Source organism: Populus alba, chromosome 8 (assembly GCF_005239225.2).
Source record: "Populus alba chromosome 8, ASM523922v2, whole genome shotgun sequence".
Taxonomy (NCBI): domain Eukaryota; kingdom Viridiplantae; phylum Streptophyta; class Magnoliopsida; order Malpighiales; family Salicaceae; genus Populus; species Populus alba.
Window position 1 is genome coordinate 3,034,389 of NC_133291.1, and position 17,629 is coordinate 3,052,017.

Below are 17,629 nucleotides of genomic sequence, written 5' to 3' on the forward strand. Positions count from 1 at the left end.
AGTGTTTAAATGTGACTATCAATAAATTAATATATAGAATATGTTAATCCGATGTTTATACAGAGTCCATAATTCAATCAATTGATTGGAATATCATGATAGATTTACTAGCATGAAATTTAGAGTTTATTTGAGCTGTCATTTAGTTTTTCTTTAAATATTTTTTGTTTTTTATTATTTTAATATTTTAACATTAAAAATAAATTTTAAAAATAAAACAATATCATTTTAATATATTTTTAAATAAAAAATATTTTAAAACACATCCTAATACACTCATAAATAACATGAATTGTTTCTACTGCCATGACTCAGGGAACTGGAGAGAAAAAAAATTGCACAAAACGATTGTCTAGTCAAAAAAATATTCTAAAGTTTAAAGGACAAAAATCCCCAGAGTTTACTGATATTGTAAACAAAATAGAGGAGGCGGGAGATGACCGTTAACCTAACAAAAACAATCACATGCAAAAAGCCAAGTAAGGGAAGAAAAGAAAGAAGTTTTAGAGGGCAGTATTCCTTACAGTCATTTCCAGTCTGGTACCTCAGCTCGTGAGAGTCAACATTTTCCCCTCCACCCCCCCCCCTCTCTCTCTCTAAGAAATCCTCCTTTTTGACCCGGTCCGGTCACCCAAAAGAAAAAGATCCCATTTTTATTTTTTTTCTTAATTTTTATTTTCAGCTCCTCAAAACGCACAAAAAATCGAATTTTGGCCTCTAAATTTAGCACAGATCTGCTGCTAAATTTAGAGGTAAAAAGAGTCGATTAGGGTTTTTCAAAGACAGAACAAACAGATAGTCATCTGCCCAAGATGATGATCTCCAGGGGATTATTCGGATGGTCCCCGCCGCATATACAACCGTTGACGCCGGTCTCCGAGGTTTCCGAGCCGCCGGAGAGTCCGTCTCCGTACGTAGATGCCAGTGCGGAGGCGGCCGCGGCTGCTGCGGCCGCGGCTCAAGCGGAAGCAGAGGAGGAGATCGAGGAGGCCGAGGAGATGGAGCCGCCGCCAGCTGCTGTTCCTTTCTCCAGGTTGTTTGCTTGTGCTGATAGGTTAGATTGGGGGCTCATGATCGTTGGGTCGCTTGCAGCGGCTGCGCATGGGACTGCTCTTGTTGTTTACTTGCATTACTTTGGGAAGATTATTGGGGTTTTGAGGACTTTGCCGGAAGAGCGATTTGACAGGTTTACTGATGTGAGTTATTTTTGCAAACCCTAATCGTTTTTAATTTTCCGGAGTTTTGAGTGAAAAATGATTCAAAATCTGTTGTTTTGCTGGGGTGGCTAGGTGAATTTAGTTAGTAACGAGGGTTATTAGGAATTGGAAAATTAGTTAAAATCTGAAGTTGAATAGTTTTTTTTTAGTTTAAGTTTGCTGGGTTTGGTTAATTATGCTTGTAATTTGTTCTATTTTGAGAAAGTTTCAATTTTTTGGGACTTGATATGTTTTAGTTGTTAAACATGCTTAAGCGTTGTTTAATTAGTCGTGTTTAGCTTATTGCCACTTAGTTTAGTTAAGAAATGAAAGTGCAGCGTTATACTACTGGAGGCAATAAGAGAGAGAGGGTTCTGTTTGGGAAGCAACTGCGATTTACTGTTTTTAATATTGCAATTTTTGTGTAAAGAAACTGAACATATAGTCTAATTGTAGTTTCCCACGGTTTTCTGTTTCTGTTTCAAAAAAAATTCTTCTACCCCGATAGAAAATGTTAGTAATACACGTTTTTTTTTGTCCTTGTAATCAGTAAAGGAATACTGGTAATTCTGGAGGAAGAAAAGGTTGTATAATGAATAGACTACTAAGAGCGCTATACAATCAGGTCTTCATTTTTTTTCCAATTTGAGCAACAAATTAAGGGTTTTCCAAATAAAGCAACTAAGTACACCATACACCCCTGAGTTTCAATTCCCCCTTTCCCTCTCTCATTCTCTAGCATTAACCAAAAACTACAATCACACGGATTGCTCATTTTTTACTTTTTGGTCAATATATGAAATTTGTGAAGCCAAGCTGGATCCGAGGTTGACTGTTAGGCAGGAGCATATGAATAAAATGCATTTTAAGTACCAGGATCCTGTACCTATTGAAGTTTGGATAGGAGTCGATTTTCACAGCTGAGAACTTGATCTTTGACAAGTCATATCTCAATCTTGGAGACATAGCTGTATGTGTTCATACATGTTGCCCAGTTGGAACTTCATTTGCTGTATATGTGACCATCTAAGGCTTTAATTATTCCTTACTGATTCACTGTTTCTAATGTGTTGGTTTCCAAGGGGGGCGGGGGTCCTGAGTTTCATGTTCTCTAAAATCTATTTGTCCAGTTGAAGTTGCAAATATGTACCTTTTTTCTTATTTGACCATGTTATGCTTTGTCTGCAGCTTGCTATGCACATTGTTTATTTAGCCGTGGGAGTTTTTGCTGCTGGCTGGATTGGTAAAATTCATATATTCACCATAATGAGCTTTATTGTATTTTTGTTATCAGGTCATGAATAATGGCCTCTTTAGAGCCATCAATTCTAACTTTTTATCTGTAATAGAGGTTTCCTGCTGGATTTTAACCGGGGAACGTCAGACGGCGGTCATCAGGTCAAAGTATGTTCAGGTATTACTCAATCAGGACATGAGCTTTTTTGATACATATGGGAATAACGGGGATATTGTTAGCCAAGTATTGAGTGACGTGCTCCTCATTCAATCTGCATTGAGTGAAAAGGTATGTTAAATCTAAATCAACCGCTTCCCCCCTCTACTTCTATTCTGTGCAAATGTTTTCTGTAAACTGATGACAGAGGCGCTTGATGATGCAGGTTGGGAATTATATTCATAATATGGCTACATTTTTTAGTGGTCTTGCTATTGGATTTGTCAACTGCTGGCAAATTGCTCTAATAACGTTAGCCACTGGCCCATTCATTGTTGCTGCTGGAGGTATCTCAAATATATTTCTTCATAGGCTTGCCGAGAGCATTCAAGATGCATATGCTGAAGCTGCTAGCATTGCTGAACAGGTTCCCCCCCTTTAAACTTCTATTACGCAATCATGTGAAGATGCATGTTTCTATTACTCACCATGGTGGGCGTTGTAATTGCTTATATTTTTTTATTGTTTCTCTGCTATTGGGCAGAATCATAATCCTGAAAAATTAGAAATAAGTACTATATATATCATGTTTCTATTACTCACCATGGTGGGCATTGTAATTGCTTATATTTTTTTATTGTTTCTCTGCAATTGAGCAGAATCATAATCCTGAAAAATTAGGAATAAGGAGTTATATATCCATGGGGATATGACTGGCAAATGAAGATATGTGTTTCCAGTGCCGTACTCTTAATGCTGTTAATATATTTTGTTGATGATTTATTTGAGAGAGGGTTTTATTAAACTGAAATGTACCTCTGCAAATCTTTGCTTTGTATTTCTAATGTTGTATATGTTGGCTGTCTGTACCTTTAATTTAGATTTAATTTTTTGATGGACCATATTGTTGGGAGGGGTAGTCAAACTATTTTGAGAGGCTCTTCAAGCACCAAACAGATTGTCAGTTATGCATGAATAGAAAGCATATTCTTGCCTGTCTGGGCTTTGTAGTGTCAGCATATGCCCGTGCAATGTAGGTGTAACCCTTTTTTAGACTGTTCTTTGGATTACAGATATAAAATTAAAATATTGCAAGTTCTAAATTTACTTGTGATACCGCTATTGTAGTGATTCATCACATGCTATTGATACTGAATACTAGTAATTTTATAAACTGTGCAGGCAGTCTCTTATAGTAGGACCTTGTATGCATTCACAAATGAAACTCTGGCAAAGTATTCATATGCAACATCACTACAAGCAACTTTGAGATATGGTATTTTGATTAGCCTTGTTCAAGGACTTGGGCTTGGTTTTACATATGGGCTTGCAATATGTTCTTGTGCCTTGCAACTTTGGGTTGGAAGGTTTCTGGTTACAAGTCATAAAGCTCATGGTGGTGAAATAGTAACAGCCCTGTTTGCTATAATTTTAAGTGGCCTGTAAGTGTCTTGCTCTCCTCTTTCTCAGCGCTGTAAACAATATTTTATGGTTTTCTTGTCTCCCTTGTGTTTACAGTGGGCTGAATCAAGCTGCAACCAATTTCTATTCATTTGACCAAGGACGAATTGCTGCATATAGACTCTTTGAGATGATAAGTCGGTCATCCTCCACAGTTAATCAGGATGGGAACAACCTAGTGGCAGTGCAAGGAAATATCGAGTTTCGAAATGTTTATTTTAGCTATCTGTCTCGTCCTGAGATTCCCATCTTGAGTGGATTTTACCTCACTGTACCAGCTAAAAAGACGGTGGCTCTTGTTGGAAGAAATGGTTCTGGAAAGAGCAGCATTATCCCACTCATGGAGCGCTTTTATGATCCTAACTTAGGTATTATGGCCATTTTATTTTTATGTTTCCTTTTGAGCTAATGCTATATCCTTAGCCATGTCCACATGTTTATTCCCACATTTTGGTCAATTCATTCAGGAGAAGTCCTTCTTGATGGAGAGAATATTAAAAACCTGAAATTGGAATGGCTCAGAAGCCAAATAGGGCTGGTCACCCAGGAACCGGCCTTGCTGAGTTTGAGTATTAGAGATAATATTGTATATGGACGAGATGCTACTTTGGATCAGATTGAGGAAGCTGCCAAAATAGCACATGCACACACATTTATCAGTTCACTTGAGAAAGGCTACGAGACACAGGTAATATTTAAAGGACAGGATATTTATTAGACCTGTTTATTTTTATTGCTTTTCTCTTGGCTATCCTTCTGGAAATTAATTGCTGTACATTTCAGGTCGGTAGGGCTGGTTTAGCATTGACTGAGGAGCAGAAAATTAAACTTTCTATTGCCAGGGCAGTGCTTTTAAATCCAACAATTCTTCTGCTTGATGAGGTTACTGGTGGACTTGATTTTGAAGCTGAGAGAGCAGTTCAAGAGGCACTAGATCTTCTCATGTTGGGACGTTCAACCATTATAATAGCTAGACGTCTTAGTCTAATTAGGAATGCTGATTATATAGCTGTAATGGAGGAGGGTCAGCTTGTTGAAATGGGTACACATGACGAATTATTAACCTTAAATGGTCTATATGCAGAGCTTCTCAAATGCGAAGAAGCAGCAAAACTTCCAAGGAGGTATAGTATGAGAACAACGGTGTTGTGCATTATAGTGAAATTTTCGTGTTTGAATTGTGTAACTTCTGTTGGCAGAATTAAAACACTTGATACAAACTTTTCCTAAACAGTTAAATTGCATGCCATTATGATACTATGTTTCTGAGATACGCACCTTTATCCAGGATGCCAGTTAGAAACTACAAGGAGAATGCTGCTTTCCAGGTTGAAAAGGATCCTTCCACAGGCCACAGCTATCAAGAACCATCCTCCCCTAAAATAGCCAGGTCACCATCACTTCAGAGAGCTCCTGGTATATTTCGACCTCCAGATAGCATGTTTAATTCACAAGAATCACCAAAAGTTCTCAGCCCACCACCAGAGAAGATGATGGAAAACGGCCTTCCCTTGGATGGAGCTGATAAGGAACCATCAATAAGAAGGCAGGATAGTTTTGAAATGAGACTACCTGAATTACCCAAGATTGATGTCCAGTCTGCACATAGACAGACATCAAATGGTTCAGACCCTGAATCCCCTGTTTCTCCGCTTTTGACATCTGATCCTAAAAATGAGCGTTCCCACTCACAGACTTTCAGTCGGCCCCACAGTCACTCAGATGATTTTCCAATTAAAGTGAAGGAATCAAAGGATACAAAGCATCTGGAAGAACCATCATTCTGGAGACTAGCAGAGCTTAGTTTGGCAGAGTGGCTTTATGCTGTTTTAGGAAGCATTGGTGCTGCTATTTTTGGTTCTTTCAATCCACTACTTGCTTATGTTATTTCACTGATAGTGACTGCTTATTATGGACGAGGAGGAGAACACTTGCAGCAGGATGTAAACAGGTGGTGCTTGATGATTGCCATCATGGGTATGGTGACTGTTGTTGCCAATTTCTTGCAGCACTTCTATTTTGGTATCATGGGAGAGAAAATGACTGAACGTGTCCGCAGAATGATGTTTTCAGGTAAATAGCTTTAATATCTCTGTTAGTTTCTTTAGGTGCCAGGTGTCACACCCGACACAGCTGTTATTTCCATGATTTATAGAGTTATTTGTGTGGACGGTGACTTATTAATGGCCATCATCTCACAGCAATGCTGCGGAATGAAGTCGGATGGTTTGATGAAGAGGATAATGGTGCTGACACATTATCAATGCGCTTGGCAAATGATGCTACTTTTGTAAGAGCTGCATTCAGCAACCGACTTTCAATATTTATACAGGACAGTGCTGCAGTTATTGTGGCTGTTGTCATTGGGATGCTGCTTCAGTGGCGATTGGCTCTTGTAGCACTGGCAACCTTGCCAGTTCTCACTGTCTCTGCAATTGCACAGGTTTGAACAGTTTCTGCATGCTTTTTAACCTGACATCATGTTATCATCAGAAGTTTTCTGTAAGTATTGATGACTTAATTTTGCAAAAAACATTTTTTGATCTGATTTTTATGTTACATATTTGAATGAAACAGAATAAATCTTGTGTTACCACTTACCGATCAATAATTAAAGTTTCTAGGAGTTTCTTTTATGAGTCAATTTCCTTTTTCATTCTTTTCTTTTGATTAGGGAGCTATTAACCATCAAGCATCAGCCATATGGCAGTCAGTGTCAACCTGTGAAAAGTGAACACTGCCTTTTAGATTGTTGCGTGCTTTTCCTTAATAGTTTCTTGCTTATGTTTTTAGCTTTTGTTTGGATTTGGTACAAACTGTATAAGACCAATTTTTCAATACCAGTTTTATTGGGATGGTCTATGGTCTTACCACAAGCACACACATGCATGTAACCTTGCAAATCCAACTATTTTCAATTTCCCCTTGGATATGTTCAGTGACTGAGCTTTAATTCCATCCCATCAAGCATTTTTTCACTTTTAACAGTTGAATTATAAACACTACATTATTTATAGTTTGTTGTGCCAAAACCCTGAATGGCTGCCAACTTAAAAATTGCAGAAGTTGTGGCTTGCTGGATTTTCTAGGGGCATCCAGGAGATGCACAGAAAGGCATCATTGGTCCTTGAAGATTCTGTTAGAAACATTTATACAGTTGTGGCATTCTGTGCGGGTAATAAAGTAATGGAGCTCTACAGATTGCAACTGCAGAAAATATTCAAGCAGAGTTTTGTCCTTGGAATGGCCATTGGTTTTGGATTTGGTTTTTCTCAGTTTCTTCTTTTCGCCTGCAATGCCCTTCTTCTCTGGTACACTGCATACTCTGTAAAGCATCACAATGTGAATCTTCATACGGCTCTCAAGGAGTATATGGTTTTTTCTTTTGCAACATTTGCACTGGTGGAGCCTTTTGGATTGGCTCCCTACATTCTTAAGCGGCGAAAATCTCTTATTTCAGTATTTGAAATTATAGATCGAGAACCTAAGATTGACCCAGATGATAACTCAGCACTGAAGCCTCCTAATGTTTATGGAAGCATTGAGTTGAAGAATGTGGATTTCTGTTATCCAACTCGTCCAGAAATGTTGGTATTGAGTAATTTCAGTCTTAAGGTGAATGGAGGACAAACTGTAGCTGTGGTGGGAGTTTCAGGGTCTGGAAAAAGCACTATAATTTCTTTAATTGAAAGATTTTATGATCCAGTTGCCGGTCAGGTCCTACTGGATGGCCGGGATTTAAAACTTTATAATTTGAGATGGTTGAGGAACCATCTTGGTCTTGTTCAGCAGGAACCGATTATCTTCTCAACAACTATAAGAGAAAATATTATATATGCTAGGCACAATGCCAGCGAGGCTGAGATGAAAGAGGCTGCAAGAATTGCTAATGCTCACCATTTCATCAGTAGTCTGCCTCATGGTTATGACACACATGTGGGAATGAGGGGCGTGGACCTTACCCCAGGGCAGAAGCAGAGAATCGCAATTGCTCGAGTGGTTTTGAAGAATGCACCCATCTTGTTATTGGATGAAGCCAGCTCATCCATCGAATCTGAATCAAGTCGAGTGGTACAAGAGGCACTAGATACTCTTATTATGGGAAACAAAACTACCATTTTGATAGCTCATAGAACTGCAATGATGAGGCATGTTGACAGCATTGTGGTTCTAAATGGAGGACGAATTGTCGAGGAAGGGGCCCATGATTCTTTGATGGCAAAGAATGGTTTGTATGTCCGTCTGATGCAACCCCACTTTGGAAAGGGTTTGCGACAACATCGGTTGATTTAAGGTCAGGCTACAGTGTTGAAATTTCCATCTGGTTCACCTGTATAGTTCTTATTCTGGGCCATCTTGAACTTCTTGAAACATGTATACCTGCTAGTGCTTCTAGAAATATCAGTAGGTTGGAGTTTCCAGATTACACAAGAAGCTAATGAGAATGATGAAGCTTTTGACACGTTTTGTATGGCTAAGATGAGATGGAGCAGTGGTGGCAGTGATAGCTATGTTGTTCAGATGTAGGATTTAGAAATAGGGATCTTGGATTTTGTTTGGCTGGCGAGGAAATGCTCTCGAGAGAGGCTAGATGCCACCATATTCTTTTGGAGGGAAGCATTACGTTGTTGCTTTGTCTCCATGATTGATTTTTTCATTAGTCAGGGATCGGGTGGAGGAGATAATTCTAGTCCTAATGGGGTGTGTTTCCTGGTTTTTGTTCTCTTTTGTGAGTATTTTCCTCCCTTACATGAATTTATGCGACTGACTAGCTTGGGTGTGTTTACTGTAAATTTTATATTTGTGAACTTGATAGAAAGTTCAGAATAGGATAAGAGGTGAGAGAATTTGTTGCAATCTTTGTAAATAACCACGCGGTTAATTTATAACCTGATAACTTTTACTAGTACGAATCAACAGGCGCACTCACAATCGGATTGATGTTTTTGTCAGTTAGATCAGCGCCATTGTTATGTTTTTGCTGGAAACAAGGCGGTATGATGTTTAATGCTTTATTATAGACAAGGCAGTATGATGTTTGATGCTTTATTATTATTACAAGGATGGATATGTTTCCGATGCCTTGAAACTATACTATCATACCATGGGAGGAATTTCAACTTTACATCCACCTCTTTACATCGTGAGGAATGTTTTGCTACGAAAGCCTTGTTCTTGCATGGTCAAGAAAAAAAGGCATGTCATGTTTCAGGTGGGGGGACTGACTTGATTCTTAAAATGGCCACCCCGCCCTGAACCCACTATTCGACCTTTCATTTTCCGCAGTTTTATATCAATCATCCGGTGTTCATGGAGGCTACAGCTTCGCCTTTGTCTATGTCAATTGCAACTTAGTTTATTCACAAGAAATGTGCAGTTGTGCTCGAAAGCAGCATCATTCAGTTTTTATTGCCAAACCAAGCCCGTCCAAGGTAAAAGCAATTTCATCGAAAAAAATTGTCAACTAATTATATGTGTTACACGAGTATTTTTGTCATTCAACCAACGTTAACCCGTTTAGCATTTCACGCACCTTGAAAGAGTCGGCTTCCACTTTAAGCTGACTGCGAAATCTTCTCCACCGTCACAGTCAGTGTGCAAGATCTCCCTACACAGAAATACAACCATTGAACAATCCAGATTCTGAAAAGCAGTCTCATCTTTATCTTTCCCTATTCTTACAGGCGTTCATATGGACTATTTTATTTGCTTGTATCCATGTTAACACAGTATCACCTGCTGTTCGCTTCTGTTGGCATATAGTGGCAACATATATGATGGTGACGATTCAAGAGATATGATGCTTACCATTAGCAATAGCTATGGTTGCAGTTTGGAGATGCAAGTCCGTACTCAACAGTGAAATAGTTTTTTTCCGTCTACAGTTTTCTGCATTCAGAAGAAACCCGTCAAAGAAATTCAGTATGCCAAGAGATAATGCTTTCATTTGCCAAAAGGTGAAACTTTTGTCAAACTAAAATCCATCACAAGAATGATTCAGCAATCATGGGCTTATAAACATAATTTTCAAGAAAAATTCTTATTTTCTTGCTGCCTGTGATTGTCATACTTCGTAAACTATTTACCGAGCAAAGAGCAAGTTAAATCTTTCGTCAGGAAGAAGGAAATCAGCAAGCATAGGAGGGTCTGAAAATCGCCGGATTTGAAAGAAGTGTTCTTAGCTAAGAGGAACCGATAAACTGAAAGGATAGGCAATGATACAACCTCCTGCATGCTATATATGGTTGGCATTTGATCTGGTGTTGCATACCTGTACTTCACCAATTGGTAAATAACCTGACAAGGAGAAAAGCTTGTGAAGTACCATATTTAGGCTTTAATGACCTGAAAAGGGAACGAAACTACAATCTTTCTGCCTCTTCTATTGGACCCCAATTCATGAATTTCCTTTTTCTCCGGTGGTATAAATCTCACCCTAACATTCTGCGATTGCCTCGTTCTGTCCTTAAAAGCAGAATAATGTCCCCTGAAGTCAAAATTCTTGGAAATAGACGACAAGTTGTCGAGTCTTGAGAGCTAAACTTCAAGCTTCCACACCGTAATATGACTGCATAACTTACTATCCAATCTTCAAAGTTCACAGAAGATGGATAGTTTTTTGGTATCTCTACACAATTCCAGAATAGAGAGAAGTTTAACAAGAATTCATTTCTATGTAAAGTAGCTACGAATATATAGAGATGACTACCAATCTATAATTACCTTCAGCTAAAAGGAGATTTGCTGGGAGTGAACTTGTGGTCATTGCTCTAACTCCTAGCAGTAGGAGGCGCCTCTTGCAGTTGCCTAGAAAGCATTGATAGCTATGAGCAACAAGGAACATAAGATGGTCATATAGAGTACGATGAGCTAGTAATATAAGACCAAAGTTATTTAGTAATTGTTCCAAAATCGCAGGACATGACAGGGTTCATGTAACAAGAAGATTTGTAGATAATTCTCATTGTCCTCGCAAAATGTCCTAATTCTAGGGCTGTTTCCCTCTCGACCTTGGATCTTAGCACCCCAAACGTCTGTCTGTACAAACGATCAAGGCCTGTATTCAGAGTTTCCCTGGGGTTGGTGAGGCGAAATGAGGCCACCCTAGCCCATAATTCTTAAAAGGAGATCCGAGAGGTCTGTTTGATGACTTTAGGCTTATTGTGTTTATATATATATATATAAGAGAAGTGGGATAAGACCTGCCCTACCTTCATATGCTTCTTTATTTTTCTATAAGAAAATTCTTTATCAAGCACGTCTTAAAATTGAATAAAAACTTCTTAACTTATAAGTATAATATGTTGAAATAAGTAACATTTTGTTACTATGTTAGAACAAAAGAGAAAGAAACAATAAAAATATCAGATACAAAATATAAAAAGAAATAAATATAAGACAGAATGATTATTTCTATATTATATTTATCTATGGTGGATAAAATATAATAAAATAAAATAAAAAATTATGTTATTTTTAATATTTATTATTGTTGAACTTATATAATTAAAAATAATAATTAGATATTATTTTTTTATTTGGTTTATATTGAATTTTAAAATTAATAACTGTATAATAATTATATTTATAGAACCGGGACTAACATAACAGGTCATCCAATCAGTCTGAGATATAGATTAATCTGAATTTTTTTAAAAAAATAAAACTAAAGAAAATGATTAACTCAATCTAACTTGGTTAGTAAAAAACCGGGGAAGACTTATAACTTATTTAAATCTAGATGGATAAAACATGAGAAAAAATTATAATAATTTTTTTTAAAAAAAAATAATTGCATGGATCTACTGCTGGAGTCTAATGGATTGATGCCGTTACTGCAGAGCTATGGGCAGTCAAGATAGGATTGACTTTGGCCTGGTTTAGGCAAGGAATGGCAAGTCGTGGATGTTTTTCATTGTTTTACGGCAGGGAGCTAACTGCAAACAGATTAGCCAATGCGGGAGTAGAGTTTGTCCACGCGAATATACATTTTTCTGAGCCTCCAGGATTTTTGTGATATTGGACAAGGATAGGCGACAAGGCTTTGTTTGCCTTGGGCCTTGGTATTCGGCTACTTGCTGGCCTGCGTGGATTTGATAATCTTATTTTTTTTTTTTTTTAAGTTTTAAACAGTAAAATTTACTTTCTGAAAGTAAGCATCTCCACCTGTCAAATCTATTCCATGGCTTCCCTTAACATCATTGTCGTTTTTTCCTCCACAATTCTATCGATGTACACTTGGCATTTATGTGAATATGTGAAATAAAAGGAAGGAGAAGGAGAAGAATAGCCAGTTGATAAAATTATAGATTGATTAATGTAATTTATTCCCCGTATCTCATCACATAGCTGGATATCAAGTTAATAACTTCTAAGGTTCCTATTGGTTCAAAATTGCAAAGTTTCTAATTAAAAATTTAGCCCGTTAAGTCTGCAGCTAGGCCATATAGATTTAAAGTGTTTATTCATAGCATACAACGGTGTAAATGCAAGGTTTTTAATTTGTTATTGGGTAATCGCAAGTTTGAATCTTTATTACTAAAATTTTATTTAATTATTAATTTTAGATTTTTTTTTAAATTAATCGAGAACATCATGATTATATATATATATATAAAAGAAAAAAACAGTTCTCAATGATTATATAATGATGTTCATGGAATAAAATGATAATGGGAATGCAAGTTCTTTAATTTGTTTTTAGTGATCTCAATTATTAAAAATTTGTCTACTTGGTAATTTTAGTATCTTCTACGATTATTCGAGAAGTGTACCAAGGATTATTAAAAAAATAAAAAAGAGGACAGTTCTCAATCATGGCAAGTGACGTGAGGTGATGAGGGGGAAAGTGGATTTGTGGGCATGGAAGAAATGGTCGGTCCAATTATGAGAATTGATGATGATGATGTCCTTTGCCGGCAGCAAACAAAGAATAATAATTTGAAGGGAGCTCGTAGATTTAATTTATCACATGATAAAATCAGTCAACGAGAGTGATATGCAAAAAAAATAAAAAGAAATTGAGAGCTGCCTTCACCTCGTGTCACAATGGGGGCCTCGGAAAGATTTCTTTTTTCTAATTAACAAAAAATAAAACTTATCAGATTAAATTTGTATCCATTTAATAACAAGTTTGCTGGGCCTCTTGCATAATTGCATGGTGTAAGGACAAATCTTAAAGTGAAAATTCTGCCGAATAATTTTATAAGTTCGATCAGCCTAACCCCATTGAATTGTTTAAATATTTAGGTGCTTGGATTCTTCAGATAATGAGAATTAAAGATATTAATCAGAGGGCAAACCCTCCCCACCATAGCCTCTACCTAATATGGGATTTGTGCCTCGAGGTTCATTGGCACCATGGACTTTGAATCATTAAGTTTTATTTTGGATTTATATAACTAATTAAGTCATGGATTAGCATAAACACTCCATGGCTCCAACAAAGTACCTTACCTACTCCTTTAATACAAAGACCCGTGATTGGCTTTTAAAAATTAAAATAAATAAAACTACTCCATCACAGAGATTAATGCGTCCCATGCACCTCCCCTTCACGATGCATACAGAGAAAATAATCAAATCTCTAACACGAACTTGAAAGAAAGTATGAATCATCGTCTAGTTGATATCTCAAGTTCAAACTAGAGTTCACTTTATGCTAGTATCTAAAATTGAGAGAAATTAGAAGTTAATATGTAGAAAATTTAAAAAGTATTTTAGAGCATAGTAATAATTATTTTTTAAAAGTATTTTTAAAAAAATATATTAAAATAAAATTTTTTATTTATAAAAAATATTTTTAATATAAACACGTCAAAACAATCTAAAAACATAAAAATATTAATTTTAAATAAAATAAATAAAAAAACTATAAAACAATAATTCAAGGGCAACCACATTTTATTACTATCTTTTAAGCTTGATTTAATCCCAGAGCCAATCATTCGATTCTTAGGCAGTGCTTCTGGCAATAATTATATTTTACCGTGTTAAGAAGTTCGAGTCCTCCATCTCCGACTACAAGCAACCATATGGATTTTCAACGTAGGGTCCAAGAATTTATGTTCATCCTAGTTGCTAGCTAATATCGAAGCTTACAAAAGAAACCATCTCTGCGTGTATAAATCTTCTTGTTGTTCGCCTTGTTAATTACCTCCGAACCAACTAGAACCTACTGTGTTCCTTCGGCTCCATCATCTTCCATGATCAGTTCGAAACTATCCGTCTACATAAATTCGTAACATTCTATTTCTACCGATAATAATTCACATATATATATATATATATTTTTAATTTTTTTTTCAAGAGTCGACGAGATTAAACCGCCAGCTAAGTGATCCCTCGAGCTTATCACCTAAAACAAACACGTTTGATTTTGAATATTCAAAGGTCGGCGGTCCCTGTCCAAGTCCAAGAACTCGCCGCCCATCTCTTGTACAACAGCAACACCAGAAAATATTTTTTAGGAGCTAATAATTATAAGCTAGTCCCTTTAATTTATGAAATCCAACTAATGAGTTCCTATAGTATTATAACTAAAGCCATAGTTTTTATTCCAAAAACATAGTTTTTTCATAGTCAAATCATAATTATCAAATCCAGCCCGATTAACATATATCAATCCAATGACTTGTTGATCTGGAGCATGGTTCGAACGGGTTTTCATTTTAAATATAATTTATTTTTACTAAAATATTATTGTTTTAGATTAAAAAAAAACAAAAACAAATTTATTTTATTTTTAAAAATAAAATAACTTTATTCTTAGTAAAAAAAAAAAAAAGAGTTGCCATGCTATAATCAAAGTTTTAGGTTGGGTTAGGTATCATGACTATGAATTTAATCATAATTCTTTTTTACTTGCTCTATTTTTTAAGAAATAAAAAAAATAGAAAAACGTGAGATTAGCAAAATCACTGATTTATAATCAAATTTAAAAAAATATACGTATTAAATGTAAATTCATAAAAGTATAGGTACTAATTATTAGTTTTGTTAAACAACAAGGACTAAGTTATAGTTTACTCAATTAATTAGTGACAAGGACTGGCCTGGTACACAATAGCGCTAGCGGGCCCGACACCTCACTTGGTCGGCGATCGCAAATCTCCTCCTCGCCAAGCTAAATTCAATCTCCACCACAAACGTGTCACCACCTTATTAACCCACAAGTCCTATTTACTAGCTGTAAAGTCACCGTCATGTCGCCTTAATAAAATGCCACTCCCTAGTGATCTTGATGTTTTACCAGGTAACCGGTTGGACCAGTTCTTTAGCCGTTATTTCAGGTATATATAAAGGGTTAGTGTCCCTGAAGACGAGCTATAACTAGGAAAGAAAATCGACAAGAGAGCTTCCAAAACAAATATAGAGCTTGAACAAAAGTAGAAACTAAGCTCAGATTCAACGAAATGCCTATCAATAGAATTGCAGTTGGAACACCTGGAGAGGCAAGCCATCCAGATTCACTGAGGGCTGCTTTGGCAGAGTTCATCTCCATGCTTATTTTTGTATTTGCCGGTTCAGGATCTGGCATGGCTTTTAGTAAGATATCAATTCTAGTTGCTCTTTTTTGTTTCACTTTTCATGGTATTTGATTACAGGGTGGATTGATTAGATCATAGTATCATATAACTCTGTGCATTGAATTTCCAGGCAAGAAATACTTGGTAATATACTGATACTGACAAGCGATTCCATCGTTAGAGAACTTGACCCGCAAAAGTCAAATGATAAAATGGAAAAGAAATGCAATTTTACCTTTTGAAAACAATAGACAGCATTTTATTTTTTCCTAATTGGCGTGATGTTTTGGCAGACAAATTGACAGACAGTGCTTCGACTACTCCTGCTGGACTGGTTGCTGCAGCGTTGGCACACGCATTTGCACTCTTTGTGGCTGTTTCGGTTGGTGCTAACATTTCTGGAGGTCATGTGAATCCTGCTGTGACCTTTGGTGCCCTTATTGGAGGACACATCACCCTGTTGAGGAGCATTTTGTATTGGATTGCACAGTTGCTAGGATCTGTTGTTGCTTGCTTGCTTCTTAAGTTTTGCACCGGTGGATTGGTAAGACATCAACTTAAGCGTACAAATCTGTTTAACAGCTTAATGCCAATCTAGAATACCAACATGATAGCAGGCCTAAGTCGGTTTTGTTACCATTCTGATTTATTTATTTATTTTCTGCTGCAGGAAACACCAGCTTTTGGGCTATCATCAGGGGTGGGGGCATGGAACGCTGTAGTTTTTGAGATTGTGATGACCTTTGGACTAGTATACACCGTGTATGCCACAGCGGTGGATCCGAAGAAGGGAAATTTGGGAATTATTGCTCCTATTGCAATTGGTTTCATAGTTGGTGCCAACATCTTAGCTGGTGGTGCTTTTGATGGTGCATCAATGAACCCGGCTGTCTCTTTTGGTCCTGCTGTCGTGAGCTGGACCTGGACTAACCACTGGGTTTACTGGCTTGGTCCATTCGTCGGTGCTGGCATTGCTGCCCTTGTCTATGACAACATTTTCATTGGCAGTGGTGCACATGAGCCCCTTCCCACCACTGATTTCTAAGCATTGCATCCCTTGTTGAAATTTAAATTTCTCCCCTTTTAGACCAGGGAGGGATAAGGTTGGGATTCCTGGTAGTTTGGCTGTTGTTGATTTTTGCGTTGTTGTTGTTTCCACTTATTTTACAGCGGTGGATGGTGCCTTGTTTAATTGTGTTTTACCTGTTGAATCAATGGAAATGTTCTGTTTTCTTTGAAAACATTTAGTCTGAAAGCTCTTCTTTCGATGACTGCCATTCTTGGACACATTTAATCATATCAGGGCATAACAGAAAAGTTGTTCAAGTGAAAGGAGTAATAAAGCAATACCAAAACTCCGAGAGTGAAAAAAAGAAGAAGCAGATCATAAGCATTAATATTAACAGAAAGAAGCCCAGGACAAGGTTTCAAGCACCAAACCCTAGACATCACTCCTTATCCTGTATTTCATCAAATGTATAAGAACATTTATGTTCATATGGCTGAGTGCTGTCACTTCCAAGTGGTCTTTTCTGCTCTGATTTGGCTGGATTGAGGATGCCTAAATCAAACTTCGCAAGCAATTACCATTCAGGTTTTTGAGTTGGATTTTACAGGCTCATTTTCAAATTTTCTCATTCCAAGGACTAATTCTTCAGATGTTCATAACATTGAGGATGAGTTTCGAAATATTTAACTAGCATTGGTTCCTATGATATCTACATGTCTTATGATCTCAATATTTCATCTATCAAAGTTGGAACAATAAAGACAGGCTTGTCTGTGTACAAAAGAGTCTCTCGTTTGGATGTGATGTGAGGATTGCCGTGTTTCACAGGTGGTATAATAACACAGTAACAAGAACATTTTTTAGCTGTACTGTAGCTATTTCTGTTACTGTTTTGCTCATCACGTCAGGATTATAATGAAGGATTCCCGTATAAGCTTGGTCAATGCAAACCAAGTCGATCACATTTTGTGGATCTTAGCAAGACAAAGCACTCTCTAGGCCTAACACGTAGCTTCTTATCAGTTAAGCCTTTAATGGATTT

General features: G+C 37.0%; 2 protein-coding genes and 1 long non-coding RNA gene across 4 annotated transcripts; 2 read left to right on the forward strand and 1 right to left on the reverse strand.

The window, feature by feature from the left end:
- The first annotated feature begins 320 nt into the window (after nucleotides 1–320).
- On the forward strand, nucleotides 321–9,099 carry LOC118052197 (ABC transporter B family member 20). The gene is made up of 11 exons (XM_035063060.2): nucleotides 321–1,196; nucleotides 2,385–2,439; nucleotides 2,546–2,721; nucleotides 2,816–3,016; nucleotides 3,772–4,031; nucleotides 4,108–4,418; nucleotides 4,518–4,738; nucleotides 4,834–5,174; nucleotides 5,339–6,123; nucleotides 6,252–6,493; nucleotides 7,114–9,099. Exons 1-11 carry the CDS (start codon nucleotides 813–815, stop codon nucleotides 8,341–8,343), a joined length of 4,206 nt encoding a protein of 1,401 aa, XP_034918951.1. The 5' UTR covers nucleotides 321–812; the 3' UTR covers nucleotides 8,344–9,099.
- A 3-nt stretch (nucleotides 9,100–9,102) lies between these two features.
- LOC118052198 (uncharacterized) lies at nucleotides 9,103–14,294 on the reverse strand. Its single transcript, XR_004688148.1, has 4 exons — nucleotides 14,039–14,294; nucleotides 10,774–10,857; nucleotides 9,859–10,678; nucleotides 9,103–9,658 (listed from the first exon to the last, which is right to left on the reverse strand). It is a non-coding gene; the product is annotated as an uncharacterized lncRNA (long non-coding RNA).
- A 1,065-nt stretch (nucleotides 14,295–15,359) lies between these two features.
- LOC118052196 (aquaporin TIP1-2) lies at nucleotides 15,360–16,819 on the forward strand. Of its 2 annotated transcripts, XM_035063059.2 has the most exons (4): nucleotides 15,360–15,597; nucleotides 15,872–16,122; nucleotides 16,249–16,585; nucleotides 16,749–16,819. In XM_035063059.2, the coding sequence occupies exons 1-4, from the start codon at nucleotides 15,465–15,467 to the stop codon at nucleotides 16,814–16,816; spliced, it is 789 nt and encodes a 262-aa protein (XP_034918950.1). In that variant the 5' UTR covers nucleotides 15,360–15,464; the 3' UTR covers nucleotides 16,817–16,819. The 2 variants fall into 2 exon arrangements, with proteins under 2 accessions (XP_034918950.1, XP_034918949.1); XM_035063058.2 differs by having other exon boundaries at nucleotides 15,361–15,597; nucleotides 16,249–16,819.
- Nucleotides 16,820–17,629: the final 810 nt, after the last annotated feature.

Coding starts and splice junctions, on each gene's coding strand:
- LOC118052197 (XM_035063060.2), top strand. CDS start 813: ATGATGATCTCCAGGGGATTATTCGGATGGTCCCCGCCGCATATACAA. Junction 1,197..2,384: donor GATTTGACAGGTTTACTGAT/GTGAGTTATTTT, acceptor CTTTGTCTGCAG/CTTGCTATGCACATTGTTTA. Junction 6,494..7,113: donor CTGTCTCTGCAATTGCACAG/GTTTGAACAGTT, acceptor TAAAAATTGCAG/AAGTTGTGGCTTGCTGGATT.
- LOC118052196 (XM_035063059.2), top strand. CDS start 15,465: ATGCCTATCAATAGAATTGCAGTTGGAACACCTGGAGAGGCAAGCCAT. Junction 15,598..15,871: donor AGGATCTGGCATGGCTTTTA/GTAAGATATCAA, acceptor ATGTTTTGGCAG/ACAAATTGACAGACAGTGCT. Junction 16,123..16,248: donor AGTTTTGCACCGGTGGATTG/GTAAGACATCAA, acceptor TTTCTGCTGCAG/GAAACACCAGCTTTTGGGCT.